This window comes from Cavia porcellus, unplaced genomic scaffold (assembly GCF_034190915.1).
Source record: "Cavia porcellus strain 051 isolate PalLab524CR breed Dunkin Hartley unplaced genomic scaffold, mCavPor4.1 scaffold_6, whole genome shotgun sequence".
NCBI classification, from domain to species: Eukaryota; Metazoa; Chordata; class Mammalia; order Rodentia; family Caviidae; genus Cavia; species Cavia porcellus.
In genome coordinates, this window is record NW_026947489.1 from 103,172,814 (window position 1) to 103,199,714 (window position 26,901).

The window sequence follows — 26,901 nt, forward strand, 5'->3', positions numbered from 1 at the left end:
TGGGTGCTGCACACTGAGCTATTCCTGGCCCTTACTCTTAAAAATTGTTAAAATTCGTATTATTAACTTCTTTTATCCTCAAAAACACAAGTCAGAAGACTCACAAGATCCTTAAGGAAACCACTTCTGGCTTAATGTCAGTTCTTCCAAATACCTGCTTAATTTATGCTAAATTTTCACATACAAACGTTGAACAACAAAAAGAGGAGAACACATGAAAGTTGGCGAAACACTTTTACTATGGGGCTTAGTGGAGTTTTTTGCATCCTACTGACAGGAAAAGCATTTTCATACCTTCTTCTCCCTAACGCAGTATATACTTGTGGCTTCATCTGCATGGCTGCAAATTACACTGTGAAGAACACTTTCTTTTCCTATGTCCTTTGGTGCAATTATACATGGACACCTCCTACTCCAGGAAACAAAAATATTCCCAATCTAAACTCAAAGGAGAACAAAGATATCAATACCAAGTTTCTGCACCACTTGGTAAAAAATTGCAGTGAGAATCCGAAAGGCGCGCTGCTTAACATACAAAGAAGGGCCCTCTGCCGCGGTTTCAGTCAAACCTCCGTAGGAATGCTTTAGCATCTGGGTTTATTTTTACTGCGGTTTTCACATATGACAGGTGGAACTGTACCACAATGAACAGTCTCATTTGCACAAGAAATTCAAATATTGGACTCTAGTACGGGAAGTCTCTCAGGCTTTAGTAATATACAAACAGATAGAAAAAAAAAGTTGCCTTAAGAAAAATTTCACAATTGTTTGACTAAACATCTGAAACATTTTGTATCACAGCTTTCATATATTAAAAAATTTCCTCTAGAGATGAAGCTCCTTTATGAAATGAAACCTAGTCGCTATCATCTGAGCCGCGATCGGAGCCGCGATCAGAGCCCTCGTTGTTGGATCCCTCGGCTTCCGACTCGTTTCCAGAGCCCTGGCCCGAGCCCTCGTTGTCAGACCCGCGCTCGGACTCGCGCTCCGACTCGGCGCTCGGGGACGCCGGGCGAGAGTCGTTCTCCGAGGCTGCCGAGGGGCTTCTCCCCGACTGCACCGACTCGTTGTCAGACTGCTCGGAGCCCGAGAGCCTCCTCTTGCGGGCCGGCTGGTCGCTGTCGGAGTCTTCCTCTTCGGACTGCTGCCTGCGGGCCCTCGGGGGGCTGCCGGCCTCGCTGCCGGACTTGTTCTGGTTGTCATCCGAGTCGCTCTCTGAGGAGGCCCGTCTCTTGGACCGTCGCTCATCCTCTTCTGAGTCACTGTTGCTGTTGCTGTGCCTGGGGTGTCTGCGGGAGATGGGGGGTTAGAGCCTCACTGGCTGGGAATGCAGCTTTACAACACAAGGGCACTGTCTGTTCTGTGGCTTGGCCAGGGCAGTGGTTACACAGGTGCTGGGTTATGACAGCTGTGCTCTGTGCTACTCTATAAAAGATTTTCACCATTAAATAAAAGCTACAAGTCAAAATACACACAGGGAAGGAAACTTACAACTAGGTCCTGTCAGGTACCTTCCATCAGAATGAAGCATTTATTAACTCCAAATACAAAACTGTGCAAAGTGAGGGATATCTTTATCTTTGTAAATAAACAGCCACAGACAAGGTAAAACCTAGAATCTCAAATGGCTTTCCAGACTGACAAGTCCCCAGCTGACAGTGGGACACTTCCCTGTCTACGGCCATCTCTACTCTCACACACCGCAGAAAAGTCACTCTTTCTGTCTTGGGATTTGCTACTATGTGAGGCCCCGGGCACCATGAGGAGACTTCCTCTGGACAGAAGCGGGCTTGGGGTCGCCAGCTTGTTTATGGCTGGTCCTGAGCTCCCACCTCACACTTAATACTGAAAGGAATAGGAGTGTGCTTGCTTACGTGGTGCTGAGGGAGCCCTGCCTTCCTGGAGGCCAGAGTGTGCTCTTGACCCCCAGGACAGCTGCTCTGGGCACACACACTGCTGTGGCATTTCCCACAGTTTTGGTGGAATACTCAAGAGAGGAATATATTCCTCAGGAAAGGAATATTCCTATGGATTGAAGAAAAGCTCTTTGGGCATAAATCTGAAAGCTGCTGCCAGATACACATCCCATGAGTCACTCCAGGTCACTCTGCAAGCACATGAGGAAGAGTGACTAAGAAAGGGACACCGTGTATTCACTACAGGCCAGGGGTTCTCTGCGATCCAGTTCACGTCACTCCATCCGGCTAAATGCGCAAACTATGCAAGTGGCTCAAATAAAATTGGCTTTGACCTCGGGCACAGCCCAGGCAGTAGCCCAGCATCACACTGACATTTTTACCTTTATGTTTTGCCTACAGTTTGTGTGTGCGGTGCTGGGGAGTGAACCTAGGGCCTTAAGTCATGCCCCAGCTCCTCTATCTTCATTCACATTTTAACCAGGTTTACTCATTCTCCTGAGCATGCAGGCCTCTAACCTCCACACCAGAGTAATGAGAGGCCAAGGGCAAAACTGCTTTCAGGAAAAGCAATTCGAGTTTGTGGCAGCCAGTCTCTCTGAGCAAAAGACAGCAGCATCTTTATCATGGTTTTCTATAGATCTCCACATTATGGGGCCAGTCCCCCAGGAGCAACCTCAGCCCCTTCTCACCTCTAACCCACCAGGAATCCCCTTTCTTCCTCTAAGACCCAACTCTTTTCTCTCCCCAAAACCATCTTGTTAACAACTTCTGCCATCAACAACTCCACATAAGGTATGCTCGCTAGGGCAATACATGCAATACTTCAGTGTTATCACTTATCTCATGATAATGTGAATTTGGTTGGTTATTCTCCACTGCCTCTAAAAAACAAAACAAACTCCCAGGACATTTTAAGGGTTTCTGTCTTTTTCTCCCTATTCACAGCACTGTACACACTGTGTCACGAATGGACATGATACCACAGAGGAACATGGGATAGTACAGTATTGAGAGTTCTTGTCTAGGAATTCAAATGGGGGCGCAGTGAGCTGGAGGCAAGGCCAGGCTGTGAGCGGAAGGAGAGTGCTCTGTAACAGTCTGGGGTAAGCCCTGCAGGAGAGGGCTGCAGCCAGTCACCCCCGGCCAGCAAAGAAACAAACAGCCACGGAATGCCCGTCTCTACAAGGCCAGGGCCAGTCTCTCACAATACAGTCAGTCAATAGCTGGGCATCAAAGGACAGCAAATCTTCATTTAGGAAGATGTCATTTAGGAAATTTCAACTAAGATCCTTGAAATGAAACTTCAAAGTCAGTTTTCTTTTTTGAGGGAGAAATGTGTAGTAGGACAAAATGACAGGGCTGGAACAAGGTATCTACTAAGGTTTCTCCCAGCTACATAATGTCAAGGTGCTGGAGGGAAAACATTTTGGCACAGTGACCCCTCCTAGTTATTTTCAAGTGTCTGTCTTCCTTCTTATGAAAACAAAAAGATCAGTATATTTTCCTTGTAACAGACAGGCTGATTAGCAATCACTTTTGGTTTACCCACATCATTAGGAGAATTTACCAAGGGAAAGATTCTTACCCTTCATCAGCAATTTTCAGTTTATCCTCATCTGAAGAATCATCACTTGATGATATTATGGCTTTGGATTTTATTTTTCCCTTCATTGAAGGAGGTAGTCGTTCTGGCTTGGGCTAAACAGAATGTCACATTTAACAGATTAGTCAAGACTCTTAGATGAATTAGGACATTTTATAAACTGGGTTTGCATTAGAGATGCAATCATACAGACCCTCATCAAGCTGCAGGGAAGGCCAAATCTGGATTCCAAAAAACAGTATTACAAACTTACAGCCTTTTTCTTCTCTGTCTTCAGTGGACGGCGCTTCTTCAGTTTGGGGCCGTTTTCCGCTTCATCATCATCGGATCCTTCTTCTCCCTTTGGAGGCCTTAAATAATAAACACGAAGGGTTTGTCAAGAGCCACTCATGTCTATGAAGTCTAAGACTACTTTGCCATCAACTTTTCCCCTTCACTATGGTGCAGACCTCAGCCGCACTGGACACTCCTGTGACACGTCTCAGGAGTCTGCAAAGGCCATGCATTTATGCGAGTTCCTGGACTCAAGTCACTGCTGAGCTTCCTCATCCACCTGTGTCTGGATCGTGCCCTGGTGGGGTGACTGCCACTGTGAGGAGAGACTCAGGCAGGAATCTGTGTGTGTCTGAATGAATCCACTGAGTTCTTTCCCATGTACAGCTGGCCAAGGGTTGGGAAAGATGGGTCTGGGTAATACAGCTGAATGGATATTTCTGGACAGGACAGCAACATGAGGCAGGAACAGGACAACCTGGAGGGCACCTACACATGAGAGAAGGGCAGGACACTCTTTCTTTTAAAGCAGATGATGCCAGGTAGTTTTAAGGGCACTTTCAACCATATTCACATTTTTATGACTGGCAAAATCACAAGGCGGGCATCACTACTGCCACTTGTACAGAGAGCCAGGCTCAGAGACTCTGCCAGGACTGCACATGCATAGTGAGTGTGGGTACAATCCAGGTTTCCTTCTAAGTCACACACATTTTCCAAAAACTATGACACTTTTATAAAGACACGAGAAAGGCACAGATGACTAACATGCAGCTCTTAGGAGGAAAGCTGTGCAGACACAGGGGATTTTGTAATGGGGTTTATCTTAGGATTAATGTAACATGTGGGCACAAAAGGTCAGACTGTGATCAAGTGGACTGCAAGTCATCATAAATTCTAAACGTACAGATTCAGAAGGCGAAAGGTCTGTCAATTTTATAAGGCCATTAAAACACTAATGCGGCATTACCTTCTCCTCTTCTTCTTCCTTCTCTCACCGCCCTCCTCATCTTCGCCTTCTGGCTCACTACCACTGCCCTTTCTCCTCTTCTTCTTTTTAGACATCGGTAGGTCATCATCAGTGTCATCATTGACAAATTCATCAAATTCACCTTTCTTAGAGCGCTAAAATGCAAACAAGACCACAGTGAGCTATTTACTGGGCTGGAGTAAGGCAGTGGGCCTCCAGAGGGGAAAGAAGAGGCCATGTAGTATTCTACCAGTCATTTGTAAGTGAAGGATTTCTCAATGAGTCACATGAAAGGGCTTGGCTAGGCCCATATTTCAAAGACTTCTAATGGGAAGAATGGCTCAGCTGGTTAAAGATTGGTTGTATAAAATCATCAACTACTGAAGAGGTCACTACAATGTAAAGGGCACTTAGCTAACCTTGGAATGCATTTCCAAATATATTCAATTCAGGATGAGGCTATGTCCCAATAAATCACACTGCAAGTTAATCAATTTTATACGCTCAAGCCACCAAACATCAAAGTGAACACCACTGTCCACTGCAGAGTACCATGTGTTTACCCTCGTTAGCCTGTGGCTGGACTGGGAGCTCTGGTTCTCTGCTGCTGTCCGGTATACACAAGAGAATATCATGCTGCATATAACTAGCCCAGGAAAAGATGAAAATCATAGAATGGTTTTCGAATGTTTATCATTTTTACACCACTGTTAGGTCAAAAAACTGTACACTGAACCACTGTTACGTGAGCAAACCTCTGAGCTGATATAATTCAGTGGCACAGCGCTCACCTAGCATACACGAGGTCCTGGTTTGATCCCCAACTCTCTCTCTCTCTCTCTCTCTCTCTCTCTCACACACACACACACACACACACGCACACACACACACGCGGTCAGACTGTTTGTCATCTGTACTAGACACCACTAGATGATTCCGTGTTGGAAGACTAGCCCTTCGTAAAGGAGGAAGTTAAGAACTAAAGCTAAGAACCAAAGAGTAAATTTAACCAATGATCTTCATTTCTGAAGGCCACAAACAGGCTGACGTCATCATCGAGAGCAGTAATCAGGTCTCACCCGTCCACCACCGCCTCGTTTCTTCTCTTTTGTTGCTTCAGTCTCTCCAGTAAACATAAGAATGTTTTTGGTCTTTTCCACATACTGGGCTCGCTGTTCCAAAAGTTTCTTTTGCTCTTCCTTTTCTCTGAGGCGTTTCTCTTCCTGTGAAGAAAAAAAGCAGAGAAAAAATTATCATGGCTACATGTGTAAGCAGAGGACTTCTTGCCGTAACGCAGTGTTTGTAGGCACACAATCCCTTCACTGAGCATAACTGAACAATACAGCAGGTACCTGTTCTTTAAGAAGCTTCTGCCTCAGCAGCTCCTTTTCTTGCTCTTGTTTGGCCCGCAGTTCCCGCTCTTCTTCATCCTGCTTGCGCGCCCGGGCCACGTGGTACTGCGCCTGGCTCAGCAAGTCAGAGCACTGCCTAGGAAACAGTCCCAATTTAGAGAAATGTGAACACAGCTAGTAATTTATCCAAAGGCTCAGAGGGTGTTTCCTCACATATGTTTAAACAATCTGAAGCGAGATGACTAGACGGTATGTATGTGAAGTCTTAATCAGCAAAATTAACTTAGTTTATTATAAATCAATACACTGATTCTGCTGTTCCTAAACTGTCAACATCCTCTCAGAGCAGAGCTGCAGATTCCCAACATTATCTTTACATGTGATTCAATGCAGCAATCGTATCTTGATTCTGATGGCAAAGCTGACATCAGTGAAAGAGAAAAGTACTTTATTTGGACCAAACTGATTGTACCAAATTCCCTGAAAGGAAAAGCCCTGGTATAGGGAGACCGTGAGAAGAGGGTGACACTCAGGCCTAGAGGACCAGGAGCCCCTATCCGTGCTGTGACCCTTTCAGGCCACTCCAGTATCACTGCCTCCCTGAAAGCTGCCTCCATGAACAGTACTGTTACCTGGCTTCTGTAGCAGCAAGGGCCAAGTCGAATCTCATTTTATCTCCCACTTTACTCAAGTAACTGAAGGACCTAAATGGAAAGAAAAAAAAAAATTTTTTTTTTTTTTTGGTGCCGGGGATCGAACTCATGACCTCATGCTTGCCAGGCAGGCACGTAAGCCACTGAGCTAAATCCCCAGCCCCCAAAAAAATATTTACTAAAAAAATTCTAATGATATAAGGCCCTTGAGATTTTTTAACTGGTTCTCTAGAATAGTTTAGAAAAAGAAAAAGAATAGCTTGAGAAAAGGCTAACATATTTACTGACTTGTTTGAATATATTTAATGCATGAAAGACTATATATCAATAGGCAAATCATATACAACTTATCTTAGAAAAGATTCATCAAACTCAGTATATTTAATAAAATGAGTTCATCAACAAAGACAAATAATATAAAATATTGTCAGTAAATTCATAAATAAAAATCTGAGCAATGACATTTAATACACTAAATTTACTCAGTATGTCATACATGGGAGTTGGGGGGCTTACTCCATGAAAACACAATGTACCATAAAAGGCAAGAAATGCGAACAAGAATGTAAATACAGCTGGACAAAACCTGAAGCAATGCAAGCTTTAATTTCACGACACACTGAATCACCAAACAAAAACTACAGAGTTAAATAAACTTTGAGCTGAAGGAATCTATTAAGTAATATTTAAGAGGTTATAGCCAGGCATGGTGGCGCACACCTGTAATCCCACCACTCAGGAGACTAAGGCAGGAGGACTGCTGCAAGTTCGAGATCAGCCTGGGCTACAAAGTGAGCTCAAGGCCAGCCTGAACTGCAGAGGGAGACTCTGTCTCAAAAAGAGGGCCCCCACCCCCAAATTATAAGAGGTTAAGATCTAATCCTTGCTCAGTGAAAATCAATAACCTCCCATATGAAGACACACTAGTATAAAATGTAAAATCAACATAAAGGAGTCTAGAAAATTTCACATGTGTAAAAATGCTGGATCCAGGCACTTGAGGGCAAGGTACCCAGTGAGTTCTAGGCCAGGCTACAGGATTCAAATCTGGAAGGATCTTGGTTTGGCACCACCTTGTGGCAGTGCCTTCTTTGGTTTCCATGCTAGAATTCCACAGTGCTAGAATGATCCTAAGGGCTTTTTGCTTTTGTTTTTTAAAACTGTGATCTTAAGGATTGAACTCAAGGCCTCACCCAGGCTATGCAAGTGCTCTACCACTGAGGTACATCTCTAGCCTCTACCAGTTACTTTTTGAAGATAGTGGTTTTCAGGGCTTTTTGAGACAAGTTTTAAAGAAACAAATCATTTCAGGGTCATTTTCACAAAATCTTTACCTGTGTGCAAGTTCCAGTTCTTTCACAGCATTAAGGACTTCCTTCAGATTACTTTTTTCATCTTTTAGGACAGAGGTAGCTAATCTTTGCAAGACCAAGGCCACATTAAACATAAGAACTGTATCACTGGGTGCCACATGTCTGGCCTGAAAACACAAGGCATGTATTTCAGATGATCTAATCATATGAAAAGGATTTGACTGAGTGCTAGTCAGCATGGAAACACACAAACAAAATAACTTAAAAATACAACGCAGAATAGGACTGGAAGGGAAAAACATCAACTTCTCCCTATTACCTTCAGCAAAGTCTGCTTGCATTCCTGTAATTTGCCACACTTGAAGAGGGCCCGAGCCAAATAGAGTACAACTTCAGTATTTTGGTGCTTATAGAACTTTCTGAGGCAGTTTTCATACTACAGAGAAACAAAAAGTTAACTACAAATATAACAGCAATTAGGAGACATTGTCATTTGTAGCAAAATTTCAAGCAATTTTAAAGCTCTGAAAAACAAGTCTACTCTCTGAATGGCTGGTTTCAGAGAATAACTTGGAAATGACTTGACATTCATCAGGATACATTCCTAAAACACAAAAATCCAATCAAAGAAAAACTAGAAACTTAAAACAGTTTCATTTTTTTCTCTCATCTGAAATGTGGTCTAACCCAAAACTCCCCTGTATATGCCCCATCCCCCACCACTCTGCTGGTCATGAAACCTCGGCCTCATGCATGCTAAGCAAGCACTTCATCACTGAGCGACTCCCCAGCTCTGGAAACCCTTTTCCATGTCTTTAGTGATATTGTCTTGAGCACATTAATTGGTCTCGTGTTGGAAGCTTACTTCTGGATGCTTTCAGTTATATTCCCTAACACCTTTCTTTAGGATTTGTGGAACCTACCAGCAATGAGCCTAAGAATCCTTACAGTTAATTCTGTTTGTTAATATGTTACTAATACCAACACACTAACACTGGTGTTCATTTTGACATACATATGGCACCTTCTGAGCACAGAATACATCCTGTCTTAGCTAACTGACAAAATAATTTTACCGAAAATGTTTTATTTTCTCTTGAATATCATTATTGATTAATCTGCATTTATAAAAGGCAATACTGTCCCTTTATAGATCAGGGTGGCTCTTCTCAAATACTACAACCTCTGAGGTTATCATATGAAACTGGGTTCTGGAGTCCCTCTGTTGAGTGGACAACGAACCAGTATTTTTTTTTTTTTGTCTTTTTCATTTTTATCAGTACCAGGGATCAAACTCCCAACCGCACACTGCAAGACAGGCACTTTATGCTGCTGAGCTAAATCCCCTGCCCCGACCCAGTCTTTTTAGAAAAAAAGTAAACCACTCCCCAAGCCTGGCTCTTTTCTTCTACCTCTTCAAGAAGCTTGTTCTTTCTGACCATACTACCTCCCAGCACCCAAGAGCCTCCTTAATATTTATTATGATCTAACCCAAGGAGTGTACTATGATTTCAAGTTCCACCACTCAAGAAATACAAGAAGTGCAACAAAAACTCAACAGGCAGAAAACCATATCATCATGGAGTTTTTCTTTTGAAAAACAGGTAATTTAACCTTAATACAGTGGTTGGTACGTGAAGGTTCAACCACTTGGGAGACTGAGATGGGAGGATCACTTCACCCCACAGACATGAGACCTGCCTGGACAACAGAGAGACCTCATCTCGAAAATTTATAGTTTCAGAAAGTGAGCAATTATTAAATCCTACTTTTTGATAAGTACAAATACGTTAGGCATGTTCATACTAGATCCTCTCAAAATTTTTTTGACATAAAGGTACAATTAACTCCACTTTATAGATAAGGACATTGGGTCAAAGAAGATGTTCTTTGTCCAAGGAATGTAATCAGTGGAGGAACCAGGACTCACATCTGTCTGGACTTCAAAGCCTGGTGTTATCAGTATGTAATTATCTGCTTCTGAAGTGCCACCATATCGGGGGAGATGGCACACAGCTCCGCAGCAGAGCTAGAATGACTGAGAAAGCATTTGTTCAACGAATGTGATGGTAAAGTATCTTGAAAAGCAAGGCATTACCATCTGAACAGCACTGATGTACTGCTTCTGCTCCACGTAGATGTGCGCTAAGTTCAACCATACATCGCTGATATCTGCTGTTGCTTCTCTTACTTGGGCAAATACATCACGAGCTTCACGGAAATATCCTTTGTGGGCCAAAACAGCTCCTGAAATATAAAAAGAGCACATTTAACTGCAGAAAAACAACTAAACACCCAATGTTAAAGTATCTACAATGGCTACATTTGGAGAATGTATCCATAAGCACTGCTCTGAAAGCATGAATTTCACAGATCATTACGGACACCAAATCACCTATAATCACCTATGCCATTAGCAGCATACAGATTCTTCGCATCGTTTCTGAGAACTTGTTTGTAGATGGCCAGGGCACGATCTTGATGACGCTTTTCCTAGAAGAAGAAATAAGTGATGGTTAAAAAATTCAAATAAGAATGTAGACTATCACTTTTGTTTGGAAATACAAAAAGGAAAAAAAAACTAAAAACACAAAAAGAGATTACCTAGGGCTGGGGATTCAGCTCAGTGGCTCAAGCACTTGCCTGGTAAGCACAAGGTCATGAGTTCGATCCCTAGTACCAAAAAAAATAAAACAAAAACAAAAACAAAAAAACCCCAAAACTACAAAAAGAGATTACCTTTTCTCTGTCTCGAGTGGGCTGATGCAAAGTTTGGAGCCACACGTTGCCAAGGGCTAGCATGGAGTAGGTGTCGCTCTGGGTGGATGGCTGCTTCAGTATCCTCTCAAATTTCTTCTGGCCTGGACCCCATTCTTGTTTTGCCAAGTGAAGATTACCAATCAAAGACCAAGCATCTGGATGATCCTGAAATGAAGAATCAACACCTGCAATTAGGACTGAGGGAAACCAATCCCCCTCCCACCATACTGACAGCTGAAGAGGTTTTACAGCCACATTACAACAGCGGTTTTCAAGCTGACAGTTGCAAAATCAATTTAGCATGTAGTTATTGGCACACATACTACAACAGAATAAAGTAAAAACATCAGTATACTCCATGTTGGTAAGAGCAAATAATGATTTACAAAACGGTTTCTTTCAGCTGTTTGCATAAATACACATATATATGTCTACTAGCGTACAGCATAAAACTTTTCTTGCTGTGAGCCACAATCAGAAAGTTTAGATGACCCACATGTTTCTATTCAAATTGCTAGGACACCACATAATTACACAAACTTTTCTCAGGGGCACTGCACTAACTAAATCTCAAGAGAAGAAAACTTGACAAGACATCAATGCACCTATCAGGCCATATTCTGAAGTATGAGTGAAAGGACAGGATGAGAAAAGAGGAGGAGGAACAAGTAGGGGAATATAAGACATTTATATCAAAATATGGTCCCCATTATTACATGGCTAGTAATGCAACCCACTATACTGTTTAGTATTTTAGTAAGTAAATGAGAAAGAAATCAACCGACAATCAAGTAAGAGAGATGCCAGTGTTATTAGAAACTTGAGAGTCATAAGAAGATTAGGGGGTAAAAAAATGAAAATAATTATTTCTTCAACCTAAGAGTGAATACTGCCAACCTGATTAATCTGAAGAGCTTCCTTAAACCAATCTGAAGCCTCATAAAAGTTTCCTTTATCTCTGGCCATGGCTCCTAGCCGCAAATAACCTGAAAACACACAGTGAAAAGTTTTTAATATAATGGAGCGTTATTCAGTCATTGAGAAGAACGAAATTTTGTCATTTGTAGGAAAATGAATGAAACTGGAGATCATCATATTAAGCAAAATAAGCCAGACTGAGAAAGACAAACATTGCATGTTGTCCCCAATATGTGGACTCTAAAAGGATGACAGAAAACTATTAGAAAAGTGGAAGGAAGTAAGAGTGCAGGGGAGGGATACAGGACAGGGCAATGGGATCAAAAGATATGTACTGAAACCTAATATTTCATAAAATCAACAGGCACTAATAAAAATTAAAATTAAAAAGTGTTTAAATTATTAGCCATAATAACTATGTAGCTAGGTTGGCCTTGAACTTGCAAACCTCTTGCCTCTGCTTCAAAAGTACTGTGATTACCAGGAGGCACCACCACACTTAGCTTTAATCATAATTTTCTGTTATGATTAAACTCACAACCTTGCACTTGCCAAGCAGGTGCTTATGCCACTGAGCTAAATCCCCAGCCTTAATCATAATTTTACTCACACTTTTAAAATAGCTGTGCTTTGTTACTACATCCATATAACAAACAGAAAAGCCTCATGGATGAATAAACATCAAACATCAATCTAACAAGTAAAAAGTTACTTTGTCACACTTAAATCTTGCCTTGAAATCTAAGATTGATCTCTTCCATTCCACCTCCTATGCCGGCACCTTGCTCCGGTTCCTGTCTTGAACCAAGTTATTTAAAAAGCTTGGACAAGTCTATTTCCAATTTCTCTCTAAGGTACACTGTCAGTTCCTTTTCCTTAAAAATCTATTTGTTATATGACAAAACAGTGGCAGCATAGTGTGCTAAGGCCCATTAGTTAGAAGAGTGACGATCTAACCACGGCTCTTTCTTTTGAATAACACAGTGTCACACAAATGTAACTCACTGGGACTGTTCCATGCTGCCTGATGGAACAGCTGTATGTGTGCCAGTGGAACAAATGAAAATTGTACAACTTTCATTACAGCACATGACTTTTTTTTGGTCTTTTTTCCTTTTATCGGTACCGGGGATTGAAACTCATGACTGCCTGCTTGCAAGGCAGGCGCTTATGCCGCTGAGCTAAATCCCCAGCCCCCAGCAGCACATGACTTTTTGTTCTTACACTTTTTCACTTTAAAGGAGGCTCTTCATGGCTTTTCATCAGCATATCTGTATTGCCAGCATCAACACTTTTGCACTTTGGGACTATTTATTTTTTAAGTAAAATAAGGTTTATTTGAACACAAACACTGTGTGATATTTGGGGGTGGTGGCACTCGCCTGTAATCCCAGCACTTGGAGGCTTAGGCAGGAAGATCACGGTGAGTTCAAAATCAGCCTGGGCTACATAGTGAATTCAAAGCCAGCTTAACTACACAATGAGACCCTGTCTCAAAACAAACAAGCCCCACATGATACCCAAGAATTGGTCTGATAACAGAAACAATTCCTAAATTACTAACACATAGGTAGTATATATGGTGAAAACATGCTGGACAAAGGGATGATTTACATCCTGGGCTGACCTGAGCAGGACAGTGTGAGACTTCATTATCCTATTCAGAAGGGTGTGCAATTTCCAATGTACTAGCCATTTTTTTCCTAGAATTTTCCATTAATATTTTGGGACCATGGTTCAGCGTGAATAAATGAAAACCGGAGACTGAAACCATGGATAGGGAGGTACTATTGTATGGTACATAAATTTTAAATTTCCAGTGTTTTACAACATATAGATTGTAAGAACTCAAACCAGGACACTTTAGCAATAAGAGTTCAAAGAAAAATTATTTCTCTTAGCATTGTAAACATTGTAAAAATGTTTATATGAAATCCAAACAGGAGTTACCAAGGAACATCCATTATCAAACATGCCACAGAGTGGTTAAATCTTAATAAAGACAGCTGAGCCACTGCATACGCCCACCCACTGAATATGATCCAAGTGGTTTTTATTTTGTCTTTTTCATTTTTATCGGTACCGGGGATCGAACTCACGACTGCCTGCTTGGAAGGCAGGCGCTTATGCCGCTGAGCTAAATCCCCAGACTCCTCAAGTGGTTTTTTAAGAATTTTTTTATTGGTACTGGAGGTCAAACTCATGACCACATGCTTGCAAGACAGGCTCTTATGCTGCTAGCTAAATCCCCAGTCCCTAAGTGGTTTTTGTTACTACTTTTATTTTTATTGCACAAATATAAGCGAACCTGCATGTTTTCAGACTCTATATCTGCCTTGAAGAAAAAGGGACATCAGAATCTTCACAAAATTTTCACTACTGGCACTAAAGATTTTTTCCCAACTGAGTTTTTGCCACTGTGGTGGGAATCCAGGAATTTATTACGTAAGAAAAGTTTCAAATTCTTACAGTCAACATAATTGGGATGTTCTCGTAAGATATTTTTGTACAGTTTTTCTGCTTCGTGGAATTCACACATTGCCTCGTACAGCCTGGCTAAATTGTACGATGTCGTAACAGAAATGGCATTATAGTAATGCTCATCGTGTTCAGCTTCCGCCTTTGCACGATCCAGTGATGCCAAAAAGTATTTCTATGAATAAAGGAAAATAACGCAGTTAAAACACTTAGTAGGTACACCTTAAAAAAAAAAAAACAACACTCAACTTGATCAGGCATAAAAGAAGGCAAGAGGTCCGGTTTCCTACCTTTGCCTCCCCTAGGTTTCCAAGTCTAAAATGGAGAGCACCAACATTATTCAGGATCTCAGGGGGAACGTCAGCTTGTACCTTCTCCTGAAGAATCCGGGTAGCTGTTCCGTAGGCTGAAAGGGCACCCTGTATTTTTACAGTAGACAGAATAAGGTATATGTGGAAATAAAGAGAGGTACTACATCAGGCTTACAAAAACACATTGTACAGGAGATGAAAAGCATGACTACAATACCTGTATATCAGTCTGTTCTAAGATTTGTGCCAGTTCAATCCATGCCTCAACATCATCAGGATACTGTTCTGTGACCTTCTTCAAATGGCCCTGGGAGTGGAAAAAAAAAATCATTAAACTAATGCCATCAAAGTAAAGGAAAAAAAGTGGCTTTTCCTTCCTTTTTTGGCTTTTTGAGACAGAGTTTCACTATGCAGTTCAGACTGGCCTTGAACTCACTTTGCAGCCCAGGCGGGTCTTGAATTTGAAGTGATCCTCCTGTCTCGGCCTCTTGAGTGCTGGAATAGGCATGCACCACCATACCTGGCCTAAAAGGTGGCTATCTTAACTTGTTTACCAAGCCAAATGTTTGTCAGAATAAACTCAGCCTACAAAACTGCTTCAAATGAGGGCTGGCAGGCTTCGGATGGCTAACAGAAACTAGGTAACATTTTTTAAAAAATGTACCTTGGCAATGTCTCTTTTTTCTTGATCTTCTGATGCAGCATAGAGAGAACCAAGAATTTTCATTGTTTCATAATTGTTAGGATAAGCTTTCAAAACCTTCTCAAAGCACTGAGATGCATTCTCTTTGTCACCTCTATAAATATACATTTGTCCCAAACCAAAAAATGGGAGCACAAAAGAGGATGAGGCAAACTGTGTGGCTTGATAGTAGTATTGGAAAGCTTGGTCATAATCTTCCTAAAATACGAAAATAAAACTAGATCAGTATGCATACAAGTGCTAAAGAGACTAGAAAAATGACAAATAAAAGAAAATGATAAAAATGAAAGGCTGTTATAAAAGCATCTTACCTGAACATGGAATGACCGAGCCAGCTGGTAGCAGCTTTCAGCTTGCATGGCCTCCACTTCAGTGTTGTGGAAGGCGTGGAGAGCCAGGTGCTGAACTTTACTGTAGTCCTGCAGAACAAGGATAAGAAAATCAACTGAGTGATGCCCTATGGTCAATCTGGACAGCTGCTTTATAGACAGCAACATTTGATTTACCTGTAAATACATTTTCATCTTCTCCCCAAATAAAAGTTCTTGGTACAATTTAGTATCTGGTTTCATTATAGCAGATTAAACTTTCACATATATTGTACAAAAATTTTGTCAACAAAATCTTGGACTTCATATTTTAAGGAACTGAAAATAGTATTGCTTCCACAGAAGTAGAGGCACATTTAAAAATGTACCACAAGTGACATACAAAAACAACAACAACAACAAAAATGCCAAAGATTCCTTGTTGGCTATGTAAGTGCATCCAAGTTCCAGCACCCCAGGGCCTCACCGCCCCGGAACCAGTGCGCTGCCTGTCGCACCACAAGCTACGCTCCACTGAGCCAACTGCTCAGGTGACTTCAGGGACCCGGCCGTGCCTTTCCCTTTCCCAGCCCGGAGTGCCGGCCTTCTGAAAGCCAGTGTCAGAGCTTTCGCCGTGGTCAAGAAGCCTCCTTTACCGCGCATCACTTCCTCATCTCTCCTCCCTAAGCGGGTGGAGACCTCTATTTTTATACTGACATTTGCTTTCATCTTTGTGTTTTCTGTGAAACTGAGCTTGCCGGGTGCACAAACCACATCTTCATCACCTCTGAATCCTTATCATAGCACTAGGCAGAGCATAAAGGGCCAGCAAGTATTAAGTGATAGAATGAACAAACAGACCTGCACCTGGGTAACTAACACAAACTCTAATTTGGAAAAAAACACTACTTTCTAATTTCTTTCTGAGTTAAAAACAAACATCTAATATTAAGTGCATTCAGGAAAATTCAGGAAAAGATTTAAGAATGAATGGCTTTTATTACCTTTTTGAAGAAAAAGTGATTTGCCAAGTGATTCAATACCATAGGGTTACTGGGATCAATAGTATATGCTCTGGAAAGAAGCTGGACACCATTTTTGATGGAATCGGCCTAAAAGAAAACAATGCAAGAGAGCAGAGTGTAAACATTATTAACTAACACCTTTTCTAAAGTGATTTTTATAATCTCAAGAAACAAGTGTGTACATAACCCTAAGCTCAGACATCAGCACAGTGCCTTAGTTAATATTCACCAATTAAAAAATTTCAATGAGTCACCACACTGTTCGACTCTAGAGGTTTTTTGTTTGCTTGCTTTTTTGAGGTAAGATCTCAATATGCAATTCAGGCTGGCATGGGACTTATGGTGACTTTCCTGCCTCCTCCTTCTGAGTGCTTGGATTACGGATGTGTAATCCAAGACAAGCCACATATTAAGGTATATAAAAAGATGCAAAACACACACATACGTGCATGCACACCCACATGCACGCGCGCGCGCACACACACACACACACACACACACTCAGCTATAAGCCTGATCAATCAGCCTGAAACAATGTAACTTTTCCTTCACATACCTCTTTATTGTTGAGTTCTAAAACAGCCAGTCCAACCAATGCACCTACACATTTGGAATTAAGTTCCAAGGCTCTGCTGAATGCTAGACGAGCTTTCTCCAACTTGTTAAGTTTCACAAAGCAATGACCCATTCCTAAACGAACTTCAGCTAAAAAATAAAAAAACTCATTCAGTAAGTCAAACTGGGCCATTTTTAGGTCTCAGTTATAAGAAGCTTAAATATTCTCCAAGGATGAGTTAGTATAACAACACTACATACTCTCTTGGCCGACCAAAAGCTGGGTTTCACTAGTGGTCACAGCGTACTATGCATCTTGACCTCTTTTCCCTCCAATGGGTACCCTTCCTCCCATGGAACAGAACACCTCTAATACTGGTATTCTTCTTGTAGAACAACACCTCTGCTACATCATACCCTCTTTACTGTACCCAGCTCAGTTTCTAATTTTTAAAAAGCAATACTGAAACAGAGGACAAAAACTCTACGAAGACCTTAGATACTGTGTGTGATTACCTCCACGTGCTGTCTTCCACTTCAGAAGTATGCATCTGCACGCTCCTTACCTCAAGGCCTTGTGACAGTACAAAGGGCCAGCCTCTCCATTGGTCCCTGGATCCCTTCTCACCAATCGGAGGACACAGCTCTAGCAAACCTCCACTGTTTTTCCCACATCATAAAATCTTTCCTCTGCACTGGATCACTCTGATCTATTTGTAAGCATTCTCCTATCTTATAAAAATCCTCTCCTAATGCCATTTCCCTTTCCAGCTGCCAATCTATTTCAGTTCTTCCCCTGACAGCAAAACTCCTTGCCAGATCTAACACCTGCTGCTTCGTTCCTTTCCATTTTCTTTCTCTTGAATTTACTGCAATGAGGGGCTCACTCTCACCATGTGAGTAAGAGTGCTTTTGTGAAGGGCACTCTTGATTTGTACACTGCTAGCTCTGATGATCAGTGATCGTGTCCCTATTTTACTTGGCCCAACAACAGAATGTGACAGTCACCTGTTTCTTCTAGGAACATTTTTATTTGGCTTCAGGGACACTGCACATCCCCTGGTTTCCTCCCACACCTCTGGAGGTCCTTTTGGCTCCTTGCTGATTCGTCCTCATTTTCCTAAGTCCTAAGTGTAGTAGTGCTCCAGGGTGCCATCCCTGAGCCTCTTTTGGTCTACACTCGCTGCACTGGTGTCTTCATGAAGTTGCACAGATCTTACACTATCTATATGCTGACGATTTCCAAATTCACTGCTTCAGCCCTGGTCTCTTTTTGGCCTCTTTACTTGTTTATTTGTTTACTCTAAAAAGATCTCAAATTTTTGATATCTAGAACTAAATCCTCTTTTTTTAAAAAAAATTTCTCTCCTCCCTCTTCTAAAACTAGATCCTCTTAAGTGATTTTCCAAAGGCAGTAAAATGCAACACTACCCTTGCAATTGCTTCCTCAAGGAGTCATCTCTGACTCCTGCTCTCTTTGCCTCACACCCCACCTATCCTCTCGGCTCTTCCTTCAAAGTATATCTAGAACCTGACCACTGGTACCTGATCCACTATTTGCACCCTAGTGTGAGCCACAGTCAGCTGTGACTGGACTGACTGAAACAGTTTGTCCCTAATCTCCGTTTCTGTCCCCACCCTCTTTTCCCACATCTCATTCTGGTCTCAACTCAGAAGCTCAAATGATCCTTTTGAATATAAATCAGATCCAGCAATTCTCCTGCCTACAACCCTCCAATGGCTTTCTACCTGTCAGAGTAAAAGATGAAGTCCTTACAATACTAGGATACTCTACATGAGTACCACCAGGTTGTACCTTTGATTTCATTTCTTAGGACTTATTTCCTCTTGTGCCTCATTCCAGATACACAGACTCCCCACTTATTTCTGAACTTGCTAGACACAATCTTTGTGTTTTCTTCAGTATTTGGGGTTGAACTCTGGGTCTCAAGCATGTTAGGCAAGAACTCCACCACTGGGCTACAATTTCAGCCTGTTTAAATTCTATTTTGAAGCAGAGTCATACTTAAGTTACCCAGGCTACATTGGAACTTGGGGTCCTCCTGCCTCAGCTTCCTTAGCTGCTGGGATTACAGGTGTGCACCACCATGCCCAGCCGGGCACACTCTTTCTCAGGATCTTTGTACTTCCTATGCTGTCTCTTTGTGGGAATGGTATTCTTCCACATATCTGCATGGCTCATAGTCTCTTTAGATCTTTACACAAATGTTATCATCTTTGATGAGTTTTCTTGGTCACTCTAAGCAAATCCTAAGGCTTTTTTTTTTTTTTTTCTCTATTCTTATTCTTGGCTATTGTCAATATTTTACAGGGTACATACTTTTTAATAAATTTAATTTTCTCTACTGGAAGCTGAATTACAGGGAAGTAGGGGTCCCCCAGCCTTTCATTCATTACTGTATTCCCAGTATGAGAACATGCCTGGCACATAATTGGAACTCAACAAAAATAGTCTAAACTAATGGCATTTTGGGGAAAAAGTAATACATAGGGGGAAAAGATTATAAAATGATCTACTATCCAACTTTTAAATAGAACACAACACTTCAGAAAAAAATAATCTTGATTCTGTCATTTCTATACTTTTGACAACTGAATGCATAGATCACTGCCAAATTTTCAATAGTTTAAGTTGAATCATACATAGCTTAGAAATAAAATAAAGTTTTTCTCTTACCTGGACATCCTGGGTTAGTACGCAATGCTTTTTTATAGTAAGCAAGAGCTCCTCTGTAATCCTTCTTGTTGAATGAAATACAAGCTTTACCTGTAATGATTTTAAAAAATAAACATGTACTATCTGATTAAAGAACACAGATCTGCTATACTGTACCATTTATACTGACTTTCCTACATTTAAGATACCTAACAATAAGAAATACTTGAAAATAGTGAACACAATTTCATAGTTGAGCAAGACATACTGATTTATACCTAAAAACACTTTATATTAAATATTATAAAATAACAGCTGAAATAGCTTGTAGTTCTCTAAACAGAAGATGTTTACTGAATCTTTGCACTTGATTTTAGCCAAAATGCCAAAAAGTGATGTTTACTGACTCTTTGGAAGCAAATAATAAGTTATTCTTAACTGGCATATATTTATTCCTGTAATTTCAACAACAATCTGCTTCATATTTAAAAGATAAAGCTCTTCTTTGCATTCTAGTTCAGTTAGTAAGGCACTATTACAAAGAGATACAGTCTGGACATATGTGAACAGCTAGGTTCCCACAAGGACCGCCAGAGAGCACTCACCAAGAAGGGCTGGAATATTATTTGGAGACTGGTTGAGTACAAAATGAAACTGTGCATCAGCCTGATCCATTTTGTCACCTTCAAGTAGACAGAAGCAGGCTCTTCCCAACAAATGGTTCTGTAAAACAATGTAACATCTTAGGGCTTTTCTGTACTAAAGACTAACCACAATTTTCCATGAATGTAAAATTAAAATGAAAACCATATAGAAAAGAGTTAGAACATAATATACATTTCTCTGTCAAGTATAATGTAAGCTTCAAATAAGCAATTCTTAATTACAAAATGAAAAATTACCTTAAAACACAAATCAACCTAACTCTTGATTCCTTCTCTATATCCCAATAATATTATTTTAAGAAAAATTCTTCCAAAAAACTCTATTATCACAATTTTACTTTCATGGTATTTTTTACCCTTTCATAAAGTCAAAGAAATCTGATTTATTTTACCTGATCATACATAATAATTTTATCAGCCATGGTATACAACAAGGTTGCTTGTGTAATAAGATCCTTTTTATTGTCTTTGTTCTTTTCTTTCCGAGCCTGTTGTACATAATAGGCTGCCAGTGTATCCAAGCAAGTCATCTGGTCTTTCTCATGGTCTCTATAATCCAAATTGCCATCTATACGGGCTGCTTCCAACAACTTTACAAACTCTTCTGTTTTTCCTTGCTTGTAGTATTCCAGCTATAAGGCAAAAGATTAACTTAGAATCACTAAAGCACATGTCCATATAAAAACCTATATACAAATGCTTATAGCAGTTCTATTTATAATAGCAAAACACTGAAAACAATGCAAATGATGACTAACAAGTAAATGGATAAACTAGTCTATCCATACAATGGATAATCTGCAATAAGAAGGAGTGAACTAATGATATATGCTACAATATAGAGAAATCTCAATTACACTGAAAGAAGTAAGACAAAAAAGCCCCAGCACATATTGTGTGATTCCATTTATATGAAAGTCTAGAAGATGCACACCAATCTTCAGCAATCAAGAGACCAATAGTGCTTACAGCTGGGGGATGGTTGGGAAAGCATGGATTAGGGTGATATATATATATATATATATATATATATATATATATACACACACACACATATATACAGTAAGCATGTATTCTTGAATGTGGTAAGGGGTCTAAAGTATGTATATATATATATATATATATATATGACAATGTATCAAATGGTACACTTCAAATATCTGCATTTCATTAGAGGTTAATTAGACTTTAATAAAGCAATTAAGAAAATTGGAATCACTTAAAATGATTCCAATCTACTTCTTATCTAGCAACAATTCACTTTAAAATGTTCAAACAAGTATTTCTTGAGAAAGAAAGCAATAATGGATTGGGTCTAGATCTATCCAAAATTATCTATGACTTTAGGCCTGCTGGGTAACTTCCCTGGGTACCTTTGTATGTAAATAGGTCAAGTAATAATCATTGCTAAACAAACAAACAAACAAAAAAACCCCAAAAAACTAAGCCGGGCATGGTGGCTCACGCCTGTAATCCCAGCACTCAGGAGGCTGAGGCAGGAGGATTGTTGAGAGTTCGAGACCAGCCTGGGCTACAAAGTGAGCTCAAGGCCAGCCTGGACTGCATAGTGAGACCCTGTCTCAAAAAGACAAAAAAAAAAAAAAAAAATCATTGCTAAGGCAGTGTGTCACAAATATAAAAGGAATATTCATTTATTTATTAAGTACCTCCTAAGAGATCACATGTCATGCCAAGCACTTCATATATATTTTCTCTAATCTGCAAAACCATCCTACGGAGAGGATCTTAATTCCCTCATATTTTAGATGAGAAAGCAGGCTTAGGATTTAGGTCATATGTAGATGGTCATACAAGTAGCTGGCAGCTGAACTCATACTTGAATGAAGGGTTCTCTAAACCCGAAGACCACACTCTGTCCCTGTAGTAACCTACATCCCACAATGTTTCATCACTTCAGTCTACAGCAGGTGCCATGCTAATCCTTCAACACTCCAAGTTTTGGATACGTGCTTTAAGGCATATGTACTTTTTTAAAAAAACTTATCTGTTCCCTTGTGGTTTAAAGAAATGTGTGACAAGGATCAATAGCTTGGTTGCTATGGGATGGGAAAACTTGACACTTTTAGTTTATAAAAGTATTTCTCTGTACAGCCACATCAAAGAGAAGAAATTTTTGCAGTTGGCTTGAGTACTGGGTGCAAGCCCAATTCCAAACCTACTTCTCCGACCCTTCAAGATAGTATGTATCTTAATCTAAAAGCAACTTGTGACACACTGGCTTAGCAATGATTATTACATGACCTATTCACATACAAAAGAAACATAGTGCCAGGAAACATGGTACATGCGAATGCGTATATAATCATAACTTCTCTTGTTGGATTTTCCTGGGAATTTTTGGTAACAGTCATATTATGGAGGGAATTAAACAAGACATAAAAACATAAGACTGATAAAAACTTCATCCAGAAAGCTTTTGTGGGTTAGCCTGGAACCTAATCACCTTTACAGTACTTTAGGAGAAATATTATACTGTTACAGAAAGCAGTGTTAATGTAGCAATGTTTATACTGTAGCAGTTCCTTCTTTCAGCATTATTTATACAGCAAGTGAACCAGTCTTCCTTGCATAATCACTGCACAATCAAAAATTCAATAAAGAGTACTATTTAATGTAAATGAATGTTGCCTTTACTAATATATACTAATTTACTAGTAGAGTAGCACATGAATTAGGCAAATGCCCTCATTGTTCCAAAATAATGTAATTAAGTTCCATAAAAATGGTATAATTACTTATCATATACCCAAGCTGGCTACTACTATATTGGAAAACATAAACGACATATTTTTCCAGTCAACAAATAGATACATTTGCTATATGAATACTGACCGCCAAAGCAATCCATATGTGCAGTTGTGTATGTTCCTGTTTCAGAATACTAATAACTTCATCCCCCTCCGGCAACTGATCGAAATCAAGTTCAATGACCTAAAACACAAAATTTAGGCTTCAGCTCTTCTTTTTTTCAAATTCACATTTTTCTCTGCTGCTTTTCTTAAATATACACCAATGTGCATATGCAGAGGGTAGGTACTCAGTTTCAATAAGGTCGACCTAATACATGTTAATATTTAGGAAACACAATAGATTATATATATGGCGATATTAAAGTAAAAGCATACAGAAGCAAATAATTCCTGCTGGTTGCCCCACACCACCAGAAATACAAAACATGCTTTGCTCAGTCAAAAGTAACAAAATAAAACTCTCCTTAATCTATAATCCAAGTAAAGTGCTGACAAACCGCCTGGAGACTCTGATGCCATAGTTCTGACACCTTGAGAAGCGAGACCCTAGAGGCCATGCAGATCTGAACACCACTGTACACATAAATCATGGAGGCAGCATTTGTGTCACAGATACTGCTGAATGCGGGCACAAAAACACTAATAGGAAAAATGTTCTGGAATAATAAGAGTTCACAGAACTGTGTGAGTACACAACTTGGCAAATATACCTGGATTTTGTAAGTGAATTGTATTGTATCTCAACACTGTATCTTAGACAAACAAGAAACAAACCGTACGCAATATTCAAGAAGAATGAATATTAAAGCTGAGAACCTTACTCACACAAACCATGCGGAGGGGGGGAAATTCTACCAGCACACAGTAGCTGCTAAGTCTCGGACACCTTGCCCCGCGGACTGAGCACTGTGCTGGCATAATGCAGCACGACACACTCGCGTTTTTAAGCCGGAGGGGCGAGTTCCTGTTCACTCCTAGCGGCAGATACCGAGTCTGGGCACCAGGCAGACCCCGGCGATAGCAGCGCTCATCTCTCCCATCCGCAAGGTGCTTCACAGTTTATTCGGCAAACTCACGCTTCAGCGCTCGCGAATTAGGACAATAACACGGTACTGTCAAAAACGAGCAGGCTGGATGGGAACTTGTGAGAACTCTCGCGGAGCGGCACCTGGCTGCAGGGACGCGGGGCTCACACCTGGGGCGGGTGCAGGGGTGGGGGGTGGGGCGCACGGGCTGGGAAGGAGGTGATCTGGGATTGGGCCAGGGGTTCCCACCTGGGATCCCGCGGGGGAAGGGTGCGCCCTCACTGGAAACGAAGTCAGGGGGCCGGGAGCGGGAGAGTCATTCAAGATCACGTCCCCTACCCCCTCCAAACCCCGACACTTACCTCGTCAGTGTCCCGGAGGGGAATCTCGATGGAGCCCCGCGACATGATGAGATCCAAAGGCGAACGGGCGTGTTGCCCCGCCGCTCAGCAACTGGTAGTCTTCGTTTCTGGCTTGTCCGTGGGCAAGCGACGGCTCTGGATCGGGTCGTGACTGCCGCCCTGCGGCGCCGCCAAAGCTCCGGCTTCTCCTTTCCGTCAGACGCTCAAACAACGAGCAGCGGACGGCGACCGGCCACTTCCGGAGGCCCCGCCCCCTGCCCCGGAAGCACTGCCGGCCAGCGAGCGTGTCGGACGCGGATCCTTCTGTGGCCCTGCTGTGTCCTTCTTTGCTCCTAGGCTGTCGCCGTGTCGGCTTCAGGTGGCCCGAGCATTCGAGGAACTCCGAAACCTGCGGCTTTGGAGCAGTCCAGGGCCGGCGCGGCTTTTAACTAAACCTCGGAAGGCGTGGCCTCTACACCCTACGGTGGGCGGGGTCTCGTTACGTAGCCTTTGTGGGCGGGGCCTGGCAGAGTAAATCCCAAGATCGCTGAATAATCCAGTTCGTTTATCCGTGTTGGGTGGTTGATTCCATCTCGGGCAGCTTTTCTGTGCGAGTCATACCGGTGTTACCTCTATGGCCGCTTTAAGTAGACATGTTACCATTAATTCTGTAGTTATGCAGTCTTTTTTTTTTTTTGTATCAAGAGTCGAACTAGGGACCTTGCCCCAGGCACAGACTTGTGCCTCTGAGCTATATCCTCTCCAATTCTGTAGTTATGATAATATGATAATGTATTTTTTAGTAGTTACTTGAAGCATAAGACCTATTAGATTGAGGACTTTAATAAAATCGTCGAAGAGTTTGTCTAAACTGGTAATCAAAGTTTGATTAAATTATATAATTCAATTAAATGATTATCATTTGAGTTAGATTGTGATCAGAGTTTTGACTGAATTAAAGAATTCCTTGAATAAGCTTTTTGTTGTTTTTTTGTATTTTTGAGACAGAGACTCAGTAAATAGTTTAGGCTGGTCCTGAACTCATGTAGCCCAGGCTGGCCTTGAACTCTCAGCAGTCCTGTCTCAGTCTCCTAAATGCTGTTATTACCGGTGTGAGTCACTGTGCCCTGCAGATTTTTTGAATAGGCTTGTAAATAGCCTCAATTTTACTTTCCAGATGTTTTCCAGATGCACCCTCTTCTTTCATCTCTGCTACCTCAGTTGAATCCAAAGGTTACTCATCATTTACCTGGACTACGGCTTTCTCTTTCTGTTTCACCCAGTATTTCATCTAGCTGGCCACAAACTCCAACCTGGCTTCAGCCATGTTACACACTTCTGTTTAAAGCATTCCAAATTGATTTGTTTATCTTCCCATTATTTAGGTAACTATTTCAGTATTCCTTGTCCACTACAAATACAATGCTGGAAAGTTTTCTAGTATCTGTATTATAAAAAGTAGAAAGCAGATTAAATTAATTTTAATATATTTTATTTAACTCAATATATCTAAAATACTGTCATTTCAAATGATGATATAAAATTTAAGATACTTTACTTTTTATAGTAAGTCTTGAAAATCCAGTATATATTTTACACACTGGATTTAATTGCTTAATTTTAAGTGATTCTGTATTTAGAGTTCCTAAAATTTATAGTTGAAAAAAGATATACTTTAGGGTTTTTTGCTTTGTTTTGTTTTGTGTTTTATTTTTTTCCTTTTTATGAGGGTCTGGCCATGTGGTTCTGTAGGGTATACTTCTGTAGGCCGGGCTACAGTATTTCTGCTTGCCCCTGCAGTGCAGGCTGGAGCTGAACTCTTATTTATGGCAGGCTGGCCTTGAACGCCCAGCAACTCCTGCCTCAGCCTCCTCAGTGCTGGGATTATAGGCAGACACCACCACTCCCAGCTCACATCTTTAGTTTTCTACAACTCAAATTAATTACAAATAAAATTTAAAATTTAATTCTTCAGTTGAATGACTCATTTGTATATGTTCAATAAGCACATGGCTTAGTGGGTATTGTATTGCATAGCACAGCACCTTATTTCTAAGAAATACTGTTGAGTACATTTTAAAGTTCAGAAGGAGAGCAATAAACAAAAGTCTGTGTAGTAGCGATTGTTACTGTCCACGCTGAAAACTCTCCTTTATTAAACTATCATTATGTTTGGTCTTTCAGTTACTGGCAATTAACTAATACAACAGAGCACTATGATTGACTAATAATAGGAACTCAGTTTAAATTGCGATTGGGAGGAAGTAACTTTAAAATTGCA

At 41.0% G+C, this 26,901-nt stretch overlaps 1 protein-coding gene and 1 long non-coding RNA gene across 3 annotated transcripts; one reads left to right on the forward strand and one right to left on the reverse strand.

The window, feature by feature from the left end:
- Positions 1 to 217: 217 nt before the first annotated feature.
- Positions 218 to 24,858, reverse strand: Ctr9 (CTR9 homolog, Paf1/RNA polymerase II complex component). Of its 2 annotated transcripts, none has more exons than XM_003465698.5 (25): positions 24,642 to 24,858; positions 23,337 to 23,435; positions 20,876 to 21,115; positions 20,424 to 20,541; positions 19,840 to 19,929; positions 17,143 to 17,291; positions 16,566 to 16,673; positions 15,565 to 15,672; positions 15,215 to 15,451; positions 14,768 to 14,857; positions 14,530 to 14,658; positions 14,231 to 14,414; positions 11,741 to 11,829; positions 10,823 to 11,008; positions 10,489 to 10,576; positions 10,182 to 10,330; positions 8,403 to 8,519; positions 8,105 to 8,250; positions 6,750 to 6,821; positions 6,118 to 6,253; positions 5,845 to 5,988; positions 4,766 to 4,920; positions 3,776 to 3,872; positions 3,505 to 3,617; positions 218 to 1,289 (listed from the first exon to the last, which is right to left on the reverse strand). In XM_003465698.5, exons 1-25 carry the CDS (start codon positions 24,684 to 24,686, stop codon positions 857 to 859), a joined length of 3,522 nt encoding a protein of 1,173 aa, XP_003465746.2. In that variant the 5' UTR covers positions 24,687 to 24,858; the 3' UTR covers positions 218 to 856. The 2 variants fall into 2 exon arrangements, with proteins under 2 accessions (XP_003465746.2, XP_063107980.1); XM_063251910.1 differs by lacking the exon at positions 24,642 to 24,858 and adding an exon at positions 24,080 to 24,362.
- A 59-nt stretch (positions 24,859 to 24,917) lies between these two features.
- On the forward strand, positions 24,918 to 26,587 carry LOC134476592 (uncharacterized). The gene is made up of 2 exons (XR_010048426.1): positions 24,918 to 25,104; positions 25,798 to 26,587. It is a non-coding gene; the product is annotated as an uncharacterized LOC134476592 (long non-coding RNA).
- The last annotated feature ends 314 nt before the right edge of the window (positions 26,588 to 26,901 follow it).